Raw genomic sequence first — 15,145 nt, 5'->3', positions numbered from 1 at the left:
CTCCTTAAACCCAAAGGCCTATTACACCGACTACACACCCTTTTCTCTCGCTGTGCTCAGACACAAAGGAACAGGCTTGTTGCTGTGGAAACAATCCAACGTCTCCCAATAGTCCAATTACAAAAACGTACAATTAAGGGAGAGGAGTTGTATTAAACCGACTACATCAAGTGACCCTTTTGGACTCCGCTCACCGCAGCAGCCCACATCCTGACGTTTAACTCAGAGTGCCAGTGTGTTTGCTCATTAACAGAGTGCTGTGGTATATGTTGGTATGAGGAGGGGCGGGGTCTGGAGGACTAAAGGGGAGAGTGAGGAGGAATTGGAGGGGCGGGGTCTGGAGGACTAAAGGGGAGAGTGAGGAGGAAGAAGAGGTGCAGGGTCTGGAGGACTAAAGGGGAGAGTGAGGAGGAGGAGGAGGGGCGAGGTCTGGAGGAATAAAGGGGAGAGTGAGGAGGAGGAAGAAGAAGAGGTGCAGGGTCTGGAGGACTAAAAGGAAAAGTGAGGGGGAGGGGCGAGGTCTGGAGGACTAAAGGGAAAAGTGAGGAGGAGGAGGAAGGGTGGGGTCTGGGGGACTAAAGGGGAGGAGGAGGAGGAGGAGGAGGAGGAGGAGGAGGAGGAGGAGGAGGAAGGGCGGGGTCTGGAGGACTAAAGGGGAGAGTGAGGAGGAGGAGGAAGGGCAGGATCTGGAGGACTAAGGGGAGAGTGAGGAGGAAGAGGAGGGGCGGGGTCTGTTGGACTAAAGGGGAGAGTGAGGAGGAAGAAGAGGTGCGGGGTCTGGAGGACTAAAGGGAAAAGTGAGGAGGAGGAGGAGGAGGAAGGGTGGGGTCTGGGGGACTAAAGGGGAAAGTGAGGAGGAGGAGGAAGGGCGGGGTCTGGAGGACTAAAGGGGAAAGTGAGGAGGAGGAGGAAGGGCGGGGTCTGGAGGACTAAAGGGGAGAGAGAGTGAGGAGGAGGAGGGGCGGGGTCTGTTGGACTAAAGGGAAAAGCGAGGAGGAGGAGGTGGAGGAAAGGCGGGGTCTGAGGGACTAAAGGGTAAAGTGAGAAGGAGGTGGAGGAAGTGCGGGGTCTAAAGGACTAAAGGGGAGAGTGAGGTTGAAGAGGAGTGGAGGATCACTGCAAATATATGACGTAGCCTTAAACATACTGCGCAATGTTTGCTTTGAAAACGTACATTTCTGCCCAGTGATTAGTTCCACATTTGCCTCTAAAATCTGTCCGGTCGTACGTTTGAAATCCCCTTGACGTTGGTGAAAACACATGCCCTCCCATATTTGCCGGTCCCCTGGTGTTACTCGTGCTGCCTCCTCACAGCTCTCAAAGTGTTGATTACAGCCGCTCCACTGCTGCCAGGCTCACACTGTGCGTCAATGTAAATGCACATGTGCAATCACTGCGGCCCCGGCGTCCGTCTCCAAACAGCAGCTGACCCAAGTGACCGCTGGAGCGCAGCCTTTTGTCGTGCTGAAGGATCTGACTCCATGTGCTGAGGATGTGAGCTTTTCAAACAGTTCACACTCGTTCGTCTCCAGACAGACAAACTTCTCACCTCCGTCTTCACTCGTGCTGCTCCGTGGCACATGTAACACCTCAGAATAGAGTCTGTTACTAGGAAGATTCAACTGTTTGTTAGAAGTAGTATCCGGGAAGATAAGGCTGGGGTTCATGTGCGATTGGCTCATTCAATCGGAGTCGAATGAGGTTATTATCTGCAGCACTTTTTATGTCTCTTTAAGTTTTGAAAAATGGGTTTTGAAAGCTGGCCACACCCACAAGTTGACAGTCAGTAGAGCATTCGCTGGTACGGAATTATTAGCGTTGACTACAATCCGGCATACAGGTTAAGGGTACAGGTTAAGTACATAAATTAGCATTTCTTTGTTTTTAATATGTACCAAAATACAAATACAAAGAATATGATGCTAATGCCGAGCCAGCTTTTTCAGTTCCGATACCGAAGTGGACATGGACTTTGATTGATTGGTTTTCAGTACAACGCATTTGAAGCACAAGTCACAGAGCTGCCATCTCACCCTCACCCTCTCACCCTCTCATCCTCTCACCCTCACCCTCACCCTCTCACCCTCTCTCACTATCTCACTCTCTCACTCTCACCCTCTCACTCTCTCACCCTCTCAACCTCTCTCACTCTCAACCGCTCACCCTCTCACCCTCTCACACTCTCACACTCTCATCCTCTCACCCTCTCTCACACTCTCACACTCTCACCCTCTCATCCTCTCACCCTCTCTCACCCTCTCACACTCTCACCCTCTCACCCTCTCTCACACTCTCACACTCTCACACTCTCACACTCTCACCCTCTCACACTCTCACACTCTCATCCTCTCACCCTCTCTCACACTCTCACACTCTCACACTCTCACACTCTCACCCTCTCACACTCTCACACTCTCATCCTCTCACCCTCTCTCACACTCTCACACTCTCACACTCTCATCCTCTCACCCTCTCTCACCCTCTCACCCTCTCACACTCTCACCCTCTCACCCTCTCTCACACTCTCACACTCTCACACTCTCACACTCTCACACTCTCACACTCTCACACTCTCACACTCACTCTCACACTCACACACTCTCATCCTCTCACCCACTCTCACACTCTCACACTCTCACACTCTCACCCTCTCATCCTCTCACCCTCTCACCCTCTCTCACCCTCTCACACTCTCACACTCTCACCCTCTCATCCTCTCATCCTCTCACCCTCTCTCACTCTCACTCTCTCACCCTCTCACATCACCCTCTCATCCTCTCACCCTCTCTCACTCTCACCCACACCCTCTCGCACGCAAGCCCTCCCACGCTCGCTCATCCATGTGTGCGGCGATATCAGACCTTCCATTACCAACTCCTTGTCGTCATTTCGTGGCCAAAACATATCAACTTTGAAGCTTAGTTCTACGCCATATAAAGCTTTTATCACATGATTTAACTCCAGAACTTGCACCGTGCACGGGAGCAGACTGAACTATTGTCTTGCACGGGGGACACGGAGCCTGAAGTTTGGCTGCAACATGGGCTGTGCTGTCAGAGCAGAGCGGACAGAGGCACAGGACCTGAAAAGCTAACCTTGAAAATAGTTGAAAATGACTCAAAAGACTGTCAAAAGAGGTGCAATCAAGACCCAATCCACATCAGTGTATCTCTAGCAGGGATATCGCTATTTCAAATGTTAGTGTAACGGTTATTGTGAGAATAAACTTAAAATCCAAAATATTCTTTCATGTTGTTGTTGTTGTGTTACTTTTAATGGCGGCTGGCAGCCAACTGAAAAGGTGCATTTACTGCCACCTACTGTAGTTGTCCGTCTTCAAAGTATGTGTTTTACGATATACTGTTTTTTTTTTAAAAAGGAGAGAAAAAAAATAGAGAGAACACATTGCCGCTCCTCAGTACGTGACCTGCTTTATGAAATCAAATTTTCCGAATGATCAATTTGACATAAACAGCAAAATCATTTTACATTTACCATTAGTTTTTTGAGGAAAAGCTGAGCAGAAAGGGCTTAATTTTGCTGATAAAATCATCACATTTAATCACATTTAAATTACATCTAATACAGCTCAAAATTGTTTCTTTTCTATAAATTGAAGTAAAAAAAATTATCTTAAAAATGTCACGATTATCTTTCTTCGTCTTTACAATTATACTGTGACAGAAATAATCACGATTATCGATTAACTGAACAATCTTGACATACCTAATCCCTACCAAGGAGTTTATCTGGACACACATGTGCAACGGTTTCACATAAAGCTGAAAGAAAGAAGCCAAACAGAATGTCAGACTTGTGAAGTGCAGTATTTTAGAATAAAACCTGCCTAAACATTAGACCCAGTTAGAGACTCAATGCTCCAATGTATAGTAGCTCGACACCACTACCACTCCCTACTTAGCTACAACAGCCACTACATTATACATTGCATTACACTGGTTTGTTCCTCATTATTTTCTAGAGGATTTCTCATAAAACGCCAGAGAATTCCACAGTCTCCTTACAAAAGACACCGAGGGATCGGTCTTTGATCTTTTTTAGAGTTTGATGGTGAAAGGGTCCTCTCTTCACTCCATCCGAACTGCCTGGCTCAGCAAAATAAAAGCATCAGAGTCAGCCGATTCACTATGTACCCGACAGGTGAATTAAAAATCCATCTTTACAGGCCAAAGCATCAGCGAGGCTCACATTACCATCTGTCACATAAACATCAGTTCATAAGAAATGTTTTGAATTAAGAAGGTGTTTTCACAAAGTCTCTAACCTCAGGAGACTTAAATCCTTCACACAGTAATATCTGCTACTATAAAAAGACAAGAGAAAGAGCGAGTGCATAGATTTATGGACAGCGGCTGAATTAAAAGTATATCTTTATGAGCGTACATATTAGCCAACGCTTACACCATTACTCGTCACATAAAACTATATAATTTAGTGAGAAAAGTGGATGAGTTAAACATGTTTTTGCACTTTGGAAAAAAAAAAGTAATGCTTATGATAAAAGAGGATATTTATAGAGACGTGGAGTTTGAGAGTAAAAAGAGTGAGATTGGTAAGAGCAAAAAAGAAGAAAATGAACACTCGAAACCTTTTAAAAGAAGTTGTTTGAAAAGGCAAAGCTGGGACGATTCCTAAACCAAGAATTGTGTGTTGGAATTCCTCAAAAATAAGACTCAACGACCGTCGATGCGCGCCATACGGAAAAGATACGAGAGGCAGACAGAAACGAGAAAGAATGATGGCGGTTGGTGAGTAATGGGGCGTCTGGCGATAAATCAATGGCTCTCGGGGGCCGTGTCCTGGCAGCACCTCGGGCCGATCCAGGCTTGGTTTGGGGTCCTCCTAGGTGACCTCCTGTGGCTCTCACAAATGTGTTACAGGAGCTAAACGCAGAGGCCCCCGGAGCTGTTGCGCTGACATTTTTAGGAGAAATGGGCCGAGTCCTATTTTGAGTCATGGCTGAGCTGCTAATGGGTCAGTGCAGCCACAGCCAGGGGCGGGGTGATACGAGCGACATTAGAAACGACTTAACTTTAAATTAGTTTAGTACAGTAGTTTGGGTCGTAATGTAACAACAACAACAACAACATGACTTCTGTTGCAGGGCGGAAACTATCCATTATTTTAGAAGTCGACCAAACAGCAATTATCAGGGACTAAAATGCCATAATTGAGTCAATCTTAATAAAGCATTGTTCACGTATAAAGTTAGAAAACAACTCGTGCCAGCAAAAATATTGTGTTTGTTTGAAATTAAGGAATCTAAAGATGAGAGGGAAGTTTAGGTTAAAAAAAGAACAATTGCTGTTTTTCCAGACTATAAGTTCCCCCTTTTTTCTTAGTTTTGGCCGGTGTAAGACTTATACTTATATACTTGTACTCCGGAGCGACTTATATGTGATATAATTTGTTATTTTCACACTTGCAACTGCATTTCATACTCCAGTGCGACTTATATATGTTTTTTTCTTCTCTATTATGCATTTTTTGACTTATAGTCCGAAAAATACGGTGGTTAGAACAAATGTAAAAATGAGCGAGTTTTCTGTTCAAGGGGTCGATTTGGGAAAAAGGTCAAACAGACTAACTTAAGAGTAATTCTATTTTCCCTTTTAAAAAAAACGTTCAAGACAATAATATATCATGACAATTTTCTATTTTCTGTCGCCACAAATATGTTACTATGCAAACCCTACATTCACTCCTTAGAGTACTCCTACATGCTGCGGCTGTTTCCCTCTTGAGTGCTTTATCTTCTGCTGCATGAGGTCCACACACTTTCATCTAAACTCTGCACACAACAGCTTCACGTTGCTGCTCCAAATTCCCCGCTGTTGCCAGATGCCCTGTCTTAATTGCATAGTAATCAGGTCCGTATAACTTTGTTTTCAAACACATTTATGAGATACTTCAGCTAATCCACACCGATAACAAGCAGAATTCAATACACATGTGTATTTAAAAAGTGTCAGTTTAAACCAGTGACGTCAGAGCTGCCCCTGCAACGCTAGACAGTGTAATTTCTTAAAATTGAAATGCCAAAATGTTGTATATTGCTCACATATGCAGTACGATTTTTAGCTACACAAAAGTTGACAAGACGGGCAATGCTTTCCCGAAGAGCAATGACAAGCTGTGGCTGCTCTTGCATGAATTACCGTCTATGTTTCCACTCACGCGGGTCACGCTTTCTCCTTGTAGAATTGATCACCAATTCAATAATAAATCATCCATCATGAGGCGTTCCCTAAGTCCTGGATGCAATGCACAACATTTATTTTATGTGACAGGGCATCAGAAGTTTATTTTGACAGTGTCCCTGCTGAGGCGCTCCGTTGACGCTGATGAATTAGAACTCCGACCTAATTTGAGCGAAGCGTAGCGTTTACGGCCGTTAGAGGCACGTTCCTGATGCAATCGGAAAATACTGTCTGATTATTGTTATTAAATATTGAGATATTAATTGTTGACAATATTGACAAGGCAAAATGTATTTGTACAGCACAATGCGTACACAAGGCAATTTAAAGTGCTTTAACCAACAGAAAAAAATGCAATGCAAATCACAAAACAGATTAAGACATAAAAGAGAAGAATCCAAATATAATCCTGTCAGTTGTATGCAACTGAAAACAAAACAGTTTTTAGCTTAAATTTGAACATGAAGACAACAGAAGAGTACAGTAGACTGACGGTCAGCACAAGATCATACACTCATAACGCTCGGAAGTGACAAATTTGGAAGTTACAGAATCCAATATGGCGGCCCTCATGGCGGGCAGATCATGGCGAGGTATATTTTCTGTCTTGCAGCAGAACATTTCCAGATCAATTGGCTCAGTGGTTTGAACCACAGCATCCCATTGTGGAGATATTGGGTTCGACTCCCGCTTCACCTTTAATTTTTTTCGTGTTTACATTTTTTAACTTATAGATTGCCCCCTCGTCTCCTAACTACTACAAAACTTAGGATTAGGGGTTAGGGTTGGGGGTTAGGGGTTAATTTGGGGTTAAGGTTAGGGTTAAGGGTTAAGGGTTAGTGTTAGGGTAGGGTAGGGTTAGGGTTAGGGTAGGGATAGGGTTAGTGGTTAGGGTTAGGGGTTGGGGTTAGGGTTTAACCCTATACTACGTGTGAAGTGGAACAGACTGTAATGCAATGAAAAAAAGCTTTTTAGAGAGAAAATTATTGCCTGAGCTGTATCAGCGGGACCGAATTCAGACTTCCGGGCGTTATGAGTGTATGATCCAGTGCCGACCGTAGACTAACATCGTCAAGAAGACTTCCAGATTTTAGCTGCATAAAGCCGAAACGCAGATTCCCAGCACATTCCCACTCAAAACAAAACAAAGCACAGATGCACGTACCTGCACACTTGGTCCTGGTGACCAGAGGTGGTCCCGGGGGGCCGGTCCCTCCCTCTCCTGGTCGGGAAAGTAGCACTTTGATCTCATACTCCACGTCAGGGTCCAGGTGCCACAGTTTGTAAGTGGGGGCGTCCACCACGTGAGTCTCCGCCCAGTTTCCTGACGTGGTGCGATACTCCACCTCCTTTAAAATGATGGGCCCGTCTCCGATTATGCTGTTAGCGTTGGGTTTGATCCACAGGTAGGTGGCGCCGACTGCCAGTAGTTCAGGAGGAGCGATGGGAGTGGGAGGAGCTGGAGGAAAAGAAGAGAAAACACTACACTTATCGCAAACAACCGTACATCATTGCTGTGGCTCCTGACTTCAGTCCATTCCCTCTGAGTGTTGTGACTTTTACATCCTGTTGCAAATGTGATTGAATCCAGGCCTTGTGTAATAGTGACAGCTCTAAATGCAAATGTGTGACTTGTGGCTGGTGCATTAGTCTGGAGTGCTCCTAAAGCTAAAGAGCTGCTCCTCCACCTGGACCTGCATCCCTCAGGAACCAACAACAGCTGCTTCAACACTTACACAACATTTACAAAAAAAACTGCTTCTTTTTAGATCTGAAAATATTACAGCCAACAGTCGTGCCTTGTCACAAACCACAGTGAACAGATAGTTTATTGTTAAAACAAATAACAAATCCTTCCGACCGCCCCAGCAGTGAGTTAATTGTGCTTGAACTTGATCCCAGACTTTTCCAGAAGACACTTCAGCACCTCACGTGTCTCTGGTGTGTCTCAGTGGGAGAGGAGCGTGCACTCGTTCAGTCACTGTTGCTCCGTCTGTTCCCTCCTCTCTCCTCCTGCTTTTCTTCCTCCTCCTCCTCCTCCTCCTCTCAACTGTCTGATTCTGTACATCACTTAGATCCTGGAGTTGCACAGGCTTCACACAGTCCACCCACAGACACACAACCTGCCTCTGCCCCACACACTGAGAAGAACACTCGTAGTTTTACATGGACTTCAACAGCTTGCTTGCTCTGCTGTCAGATTTGTTTTGTTTTCTCTCAGCCAAAGGAGCTGCGGTTTATCCGCAGACTGTTCTAACTGTGAGATATACAGTTAGAAAAGACAGGAGCTTTAGGGAGAGTACCAGGGTGAGGGATTGTGTTGCTGAGCTGGACAACAGCCTCAAGATGCTCTTAAACAAATGGTTCTTAAACCTGGTCCAACACCCATTGTGGTGTATGATGCGTTCAACTATCCTACATTATGCTTAACGGACTTTACTACTCCATGTTTACAAGTCCAAACACGTTCCCCCGACATAAGACAGCTAGCACTGATCGATCGGGTTTGAAGTTGCCAACTGTTCTCTTATACAGTAAATTTGTGAATTTTGACGCTTTGGGATGCATTGCTGATTGGCTGTACGAGGCTGGTCAAACAAAGCTGCCCTGAAGCTGTGCTAGAGAACAAAACATATACCAGGGTTTGTGAGAACTAGGAACAAGTTAAAGTGCACATGACAGGTTTTTACAATGTTCTAATTTGGACTTTATTTGACTAATTTATACCTGTGTACATATCAATGATAGTTTTACTCCAATTTAGTACGTATTTGTGGAGAAAAGTCGAAACATCTGTAGAAAATTACAGGAAGTGACATCAAAGCCCATTCGCTCATTGTTCATAGCAGGAGTAAGTATGCATGTCCCATGCCTTCGGCATCGGCTTTTTCACTGTTTTTTTGCCAGGGGCAACTGGGTGATCGCCACGGCAATCGCCACTGGCGCAATCGACAGCATTGCAGGAGCAATCGGCCCAAACCCTTCTGAGGCTGGGATAACATTTTTATTATTTTTAGCAATATTTTAGTTTTATTCAACCTGTCATAGGCACTTTACATGACAGCATTATTTGTATTGTCTTGGCCTTCAAACATTGTACTTCTGCTTTAGCATTCCATGTTTTAGAACTTAAAATAATGTGATCAATTGTAAAGCATACATTATGTTCTCTAAGTCAGGTGATCCCTCATTAGAACTTATGAGTTTTAGCACTCCATCTACTGGCAGCAGAGGGAATTATCATTGGGGGATAAAATCTAGCTTGCCCTGACATGCTATAGTAAGCAAGCAGGTGTAATGACAGCAAAAATGGTCAGATTGAGCCTGGCTATGATTTCTGGACTTAAAGACCACAGCAGACCTCTGTATCAATTAACTCAACAAAAGTGGGACATTTGACATTTGAATTTTGAGTGGTTTTGTGAAGCTCAGATTCAAAGAAACTCAAAGGTGAATGCAGCTAAATACATAATGATGGAGGTACCACGTTGAAATAAGCAAATGTTGAGTAATATGTGTAATTTAAAGCATTGCATGGCATACTGGGCACGTCGTGTGATTTGGCTCAATCTTTCTGGTGTAATATAGTTCAAATTGACTTAGTTTTCACTACTGACTGACTGACTGTGTGTATGTGGTCTTGTGTGCGCGCAGAGCAGTGTCCCCCAGGTCTGTTACTGCGGGTAATGAATTCACTATTCACACAGCGCCAAGCCACAACCATCTTTAATCAAAAACAAGCTCCACTGCAGACCAACGGCACAGGAGAAGAAAAAAAATACATTAAAAAACACCAAATAACAACATTAAGACCCGCGGGGCAGCAAGGAATCATGGGTAATAAGATGTGAGCACTCCCTCCTCACAGTAACTCAGTGTGGCGTGCACCTGCTGCCGTATTACTCAAACTGAAGGCAGGGTACAAAGCACAGACACACAACAGTCAATCTGCACAGGGCAACGTAAAGTATCAGATTCTGGAGACATGTTTGGCACTGGGGCTTTGATTAACTGGAGGCCAAAGCAGGAGGACGGCTGCGTGGGGGGAAGAAACTCACAAACATGAGGAAAATTAATCCTTCCCGTAATATCCAGATAAAGTGTCAAACAGCAGTCGAGGTCTACTCCTTCAGACTGACAGTAAACCTCTTCCTCTGAGCGGCTTAGAGGCAGAACCAGTGAGGAGCTCAGACTGATAAAAAAAATCAGAGAACACACTGATCTTCTTAGCTCTTCGAAGTTCCAGTGGCAGTAAATTTGCCATAAGATGTCATTTACGTAGTACAGAGTCCGTCCCCCATGAGTGAACGGTATGTTGGGGAGGAATGACTGCTAGTGGTCAGAATATTGAAATAAACAACCCAATTTAGACACTCAGGGAAAGGCTTTATGCTTGATACAGATTTCAAGGTAGTTTTATGTGTGGCAAAAATTCCCATCGAGATCAAGACCAATCAAAAATGATTAAAAGGAAAGATCAAACTTAAATTTAAAATAAATAGGTTCCAGGAGGGATAGGATCAAGTCATTAAGATAGTGATTCAAGTCTCATTGCTCTGGTTCATGCCAGATGTTATACAAGTTCACAATAAACATTATACAATATATATAATATATAGTTAGTGCATTTATGACATTAATGACAAGTCATCAGGTTTGGTCTTGATTTTGGTCTACATATATTTTGTTTTTTGCATTCATATGTGAAATGCTTCCTCCAGGTTTAGTCAATCTAGGTGGTGATTTGTGCCCTGAAAACAAAACTAGACAATGAGGTAAGTTTGTAGACTCCACATGTTTTATTCAGAAGTATCCTGTGCTATGTTACATACTGGTTTAGTGAATCTGCTCCTCTTTGTTCTCTTCCCCCTCCTTACCTCAGTCCAGCCTTCTCTCCCGCTCTTCTCGTCTTCTCTCTTCTCTTACGCTAGTCCTCTGCTCGCTGTACCTGCTCATGCATTACTGATACTTCTGCTCTGATATTCTGTGTGAAGTGTCCGGCTGACAGACGCACACAACGGCGCACAAGGAAGTGCAGGACAGGAATCATAATGAACCTACTTTATCCGTGCTACAACTCACCCTGAGCCTAGACGAGCCCTAAGAACATGTGACTTAGACTCAAACGTAGACAAATGTACAGTTTTTGGTGTTGTTGTTGTTGTTGTTGTTTTTTTTTTATTTAGTATTCCTCTTTGTTCTGATGGTATAATAATCCAGGGCTACTGTGTTATGGGTGAAAAGAAAATAATTTAAAGTGGCTGTCCAGTCACGTGCAAAGAGATGTGCTTTTTCTTATTATTCTGAATCCAGTGCAGGAGCGTTCACGGCCTGGTGTGTGTGCCTCGTGTTCTGGAGAAGTTCTGGACATTTTTTGTGACATAGGAACAGTTTGGACTCTGGGTGGTCATAAAGCGGTTTGTATCTGAGAGTTAGCCCCAGCTGTGCTATTGCTAGTGCAGGAAGTCTCTTTAAATACATGTGTGTGGGTCCAGAGAGCTTTAGCACAAACCCATCTCCTATCTGTCCGTTCACTGATAACATAATCAATACAGAGTTTACAGCTCAGACCTGTGACTCAAACGCTTCCATTTAATCAAGTCTGTTAACGTTAAATGAACTTTAGCTATTTCAGGACTTTCATCAGAACTATAAAAGGTGGACATTGAATAAATATGTTAAAAAGGCGCTTCAAATATTTACCTATTTACACGACAGCCCTGAATGCACACTGTAGAGTTGTGCTGTTTCTCTCCTCAGGCTCAGAGCAGAGTCACACACCTGAGCTCCACACACACATCACACACACACACACACACACATCACACACACACACACACACACACACACATCACACACACACACACAAAGATCCAAGCTATGCAACAGGGACACAACAGGCTCTGGTGTCCAAACTGTGCTCAGCTCATTATTCCTATCATTATTGTCCTTTAAACATGCTCCTGAAAACCTGTGCGTTGGCATCTCATGTTTTAGAAATTAAAATAATGTGTCTACTAAAAGCACACATTACTTTATATGTGAAGCATTCCCAGAACAGGAATTGTGTTAGAACTCCATCTAATGGCAACGGTGCGAATTACAAAGGGGAGAAAAACAAAAGCTAGCTTGCCCCCGACATGCACACGATGTGATTACAGCACTGCAAAAAGGTCTGGTTGAGTATTTGTGCTCTTAAAAACAGCGTTCTGGTGCTTTGTGACGTACTGTACTGTGAGAACAGCTGTGTACCTTTGACGATGAGGTCTGCGTAGTTGGACACTCCAGAGCCTCCGTCCGAGCGGATCACGCATCTGTATCTGCTGGTGCTCCGTTGGGACGTGTCTCCAACGCTGACTGTGGCCGAGAAACGCCGATGGTTCACCACTCTGGTCACCATCAGAGCGCTGTCTTTACCGTTCCACTGCTGCAACACACGGGCAAGACACACTTTAGCCTCAGAAATGTACAATGTGTCGTCCTGAAGAAGCACATTCACATATGTCGTAACACTGACACCAGCAGTGTTAATATCTTGGGTCTAATGCAGTTTCATGAGGCAGAAACGTGGCAGTGTGCAGAGATGTATGTGGGTTTTAAATTTAGGAACAATGTGATAATGCCCTTTCTTCTGCCTTAACCGTCTGCGAATTTGATATTCAGAGTCAGTCACCTGAACCCAGAGCTTGTCATTCTGGGACCACTTCCCTCCTGCCGTGCACTGAAACGTGGCGTTCTGTCCCACGTTCACCTCCACGTTCTGGAGACGCAGGAAGTGAGGAGCTTTACCTGAAAACATAACACGATAATATATTAGAACAAACCGGAGTAGAGAGAATCTGTCAGCGAAGATGATGTGACTGCTGTGTACACTGCCGGGAGACATCACTTGGGTGTATGGGAGTTTAAATTGGGCTTCCTGGTTATCAAGAGCTAAGACACCTAATTTAAACTCCTCACTGTCAGTTTAGAGCGTTCTTTTTTTTTTCAAGTGACAAAACGAGCCACTGATTTTCAGGGCTATTTTTAGGTTTTTAGTGTGGGCTGTTCTCCGCTGACAGTTTAGAGGCTTCAAACTTTGCGGACAAGTTTGTTCGCACGTCCGATGGAGTAATCAGAGCGGAAATCTAACCTCAACCATTTTTTCTCCACTCCTAGCACTTCTGCAGGTGAGAAAACAAACGCAAGAATATGTAAATGGTCACATATATAGTGCTTTTCTACCGTTAAGGTACTCAAAGCGCTTTACATCAAGGAACCAGTCACCCATTCACTCACCGGTATTCGCAGATACCAGGGGCGAGTCAGGTTAAGCGCCTTGACCAAGGGCACAACGGCAGTCTTCACATGAGGCCAACCTGCGGGCCAGTGGATCTGACCACTCTACCTGAGCGGGTGTCGAGCCCCCGACCTTCGGATCAGAAGACGAGCACTCTGAGCACTGAGCTACTGCCGCCCATATGTCTGCTTTTAAATGTATGAAGAGTTTTGTAAACCCTTTTCTGGCGTCTCCCCGACTTATTTCACCAGCTTTGACTCCTCTAAGGATTGAAAAGTCGTACAGAATCAATATTTTAGCACGGTTGGGGTTAATCTCCAGGAAAGTAATAAAAGTCAATGTAATGTCTCCAAGTAGCATTGAAATTGAAACGGAGTATAAGTCGCACCAGCCAAAAAATGCACAATAGAGTATGAAATGCGGTTGTAAGTGTGAAAATAACAAATAATATCACATATAAGTCGCTCCTGAGTAAAAGTATATAAGTATAAAGTATAAGTCGCACCCCGGCCAAAACTATGAAAAAAGACTTATAGTCCAGAAAATACGGTAAACTTACGGCACGGATGAGCCAAAACTCGGATGTCGTCGATGCCGATGAACCCGGGGTGGCCCTGGACTGACACGGCCTCAAAAATCACCTGAAACAAACAGAGGCAGTATTCGGGATGAAGCGGGCGAGGTCTGCGGCGGTCCCTGTGCTCAGCTCTGACGGGACCCTCGGGGGAGTACACTGTGAATACTTCATCAGAACATGCGCCCGTCTCTCTCCATCTGCTGCACACATATGGTCCTCATTGCTCAGCTTTCATTTGGGCTCACGTTCCTTCGGCTTTATTGCACTTGTGATTTGTTGGTAGATTTTTCTTCTTTCTTTTTTTGCTTCTCTGTAATTCATTTCATGTCTTAAGTTTCCTTCAAAATATCATGAACATTTTTGCCAATGCACACGACTGTTTGGGCTCTCTCTCTGTCTCTCTCCATCCCTTGTTGTCCTTCTCTGTCTCTCTATCCCTCTTTTTCTCTCTGTTTCTCTCTAATCCTCTCTGTCTCTTTTGCTGCCTCTCTATCAATCTTTGTCTCTCTGTCTCTCTCTCTGCCACTCTATCCCTCTTTTTCTCTCTGTTTCTCTCTATCCCTCTTTGTCCCTCTCTCTGCCTTTCTATACTTTTTGTCTCTCTGTCTTTCCCTCTTCCACTTTATCCCTCTTTTCTCTCTGTCTCTCTCTAACCCTCGTTGTTGCTCTCGGTCTCTCTATCCCTCTTTGTCTCTCTGTCTGCCACTCTATCCCTCTTTTTCTCAATGTTTCTCTCTAATCCTCTTTGTCGCTCCCTGTCTCTCTCTCTCTGTCTCTCTCTAACCCTCATTGTCGCTCTCTGTCTCTCTATCCCTCTTTGTCTCTCTATCCCTCTTTTTCTCAAGGTTTGTCTCTAATCCTCTGTGTCTCTCTCTGTCTCCCTGTCTCTCTCTCTCTTGTAGCCTCTCTATCCCTCTGTCTCTCTCTCTGCCACTATATCCCTCTTTATCTTTCTGTCTCTTTTTCTCTATCCCTCTTTGACTCTCTATGCCTCTCTCTCTCTTCTATAGTTTTACTTCTCTGTCTCTGTGTGTGTCTCTCTCTCTTGCTTGCTGCTTGTTTCTCTCT

At 44.4% G+C, this 15,145-nt stretch overlaps 1 protein-coding gene across 1 annotated transcript in view; it reads right to left on the bottom strand.

Moving 5' to 3' along the window:
* ptprt (protein tyrosine phosphatase receptor type T) overlaps positions 1 to 15,145 on the bottom strand; it is a 186,871-nt gene that overhangs the window by 122,399 nt on the left and 49,327 nt on the right. Inside the window, 4 exon segments of the mRNA XM_072451758.1 lie at positions 7,387 to 7,680; positions 12,474 to 12,648; positions 12,895 to 13,010; positions 14,060 to 14,141. Of these exon segments, the coding sequence (XP_072307859.1) occupies positions 7,387 to 7,680; positions 12,474 to 12,648; positions 12,895 to 13,010; positions 14,060 to 14,141 (667 nt within the window).

This window comes from Eucyclogobius newberryi, unplaced genomic scaffold, assembly GCF_026437365.1.
Source record: "Eucyclogobius newberryi isolate DKJ021-1_F unplaced genomic scaffold, fEucNew1.0.hap1 SCAF_19, whole genome shotgun sequence".
Lineage (NCBI taxonomy): Eukaryota > Metazoa > Chordata > Actinopteri > Gobiiformes > Gobiidae > Eucyclogobius > Eucyclogobius newberryi.
The sequence above is the reverse complement of the archived record's forward strand: the minus strand, read 5'-3'. Positions and strand labels throughout refer to the sequence as shown.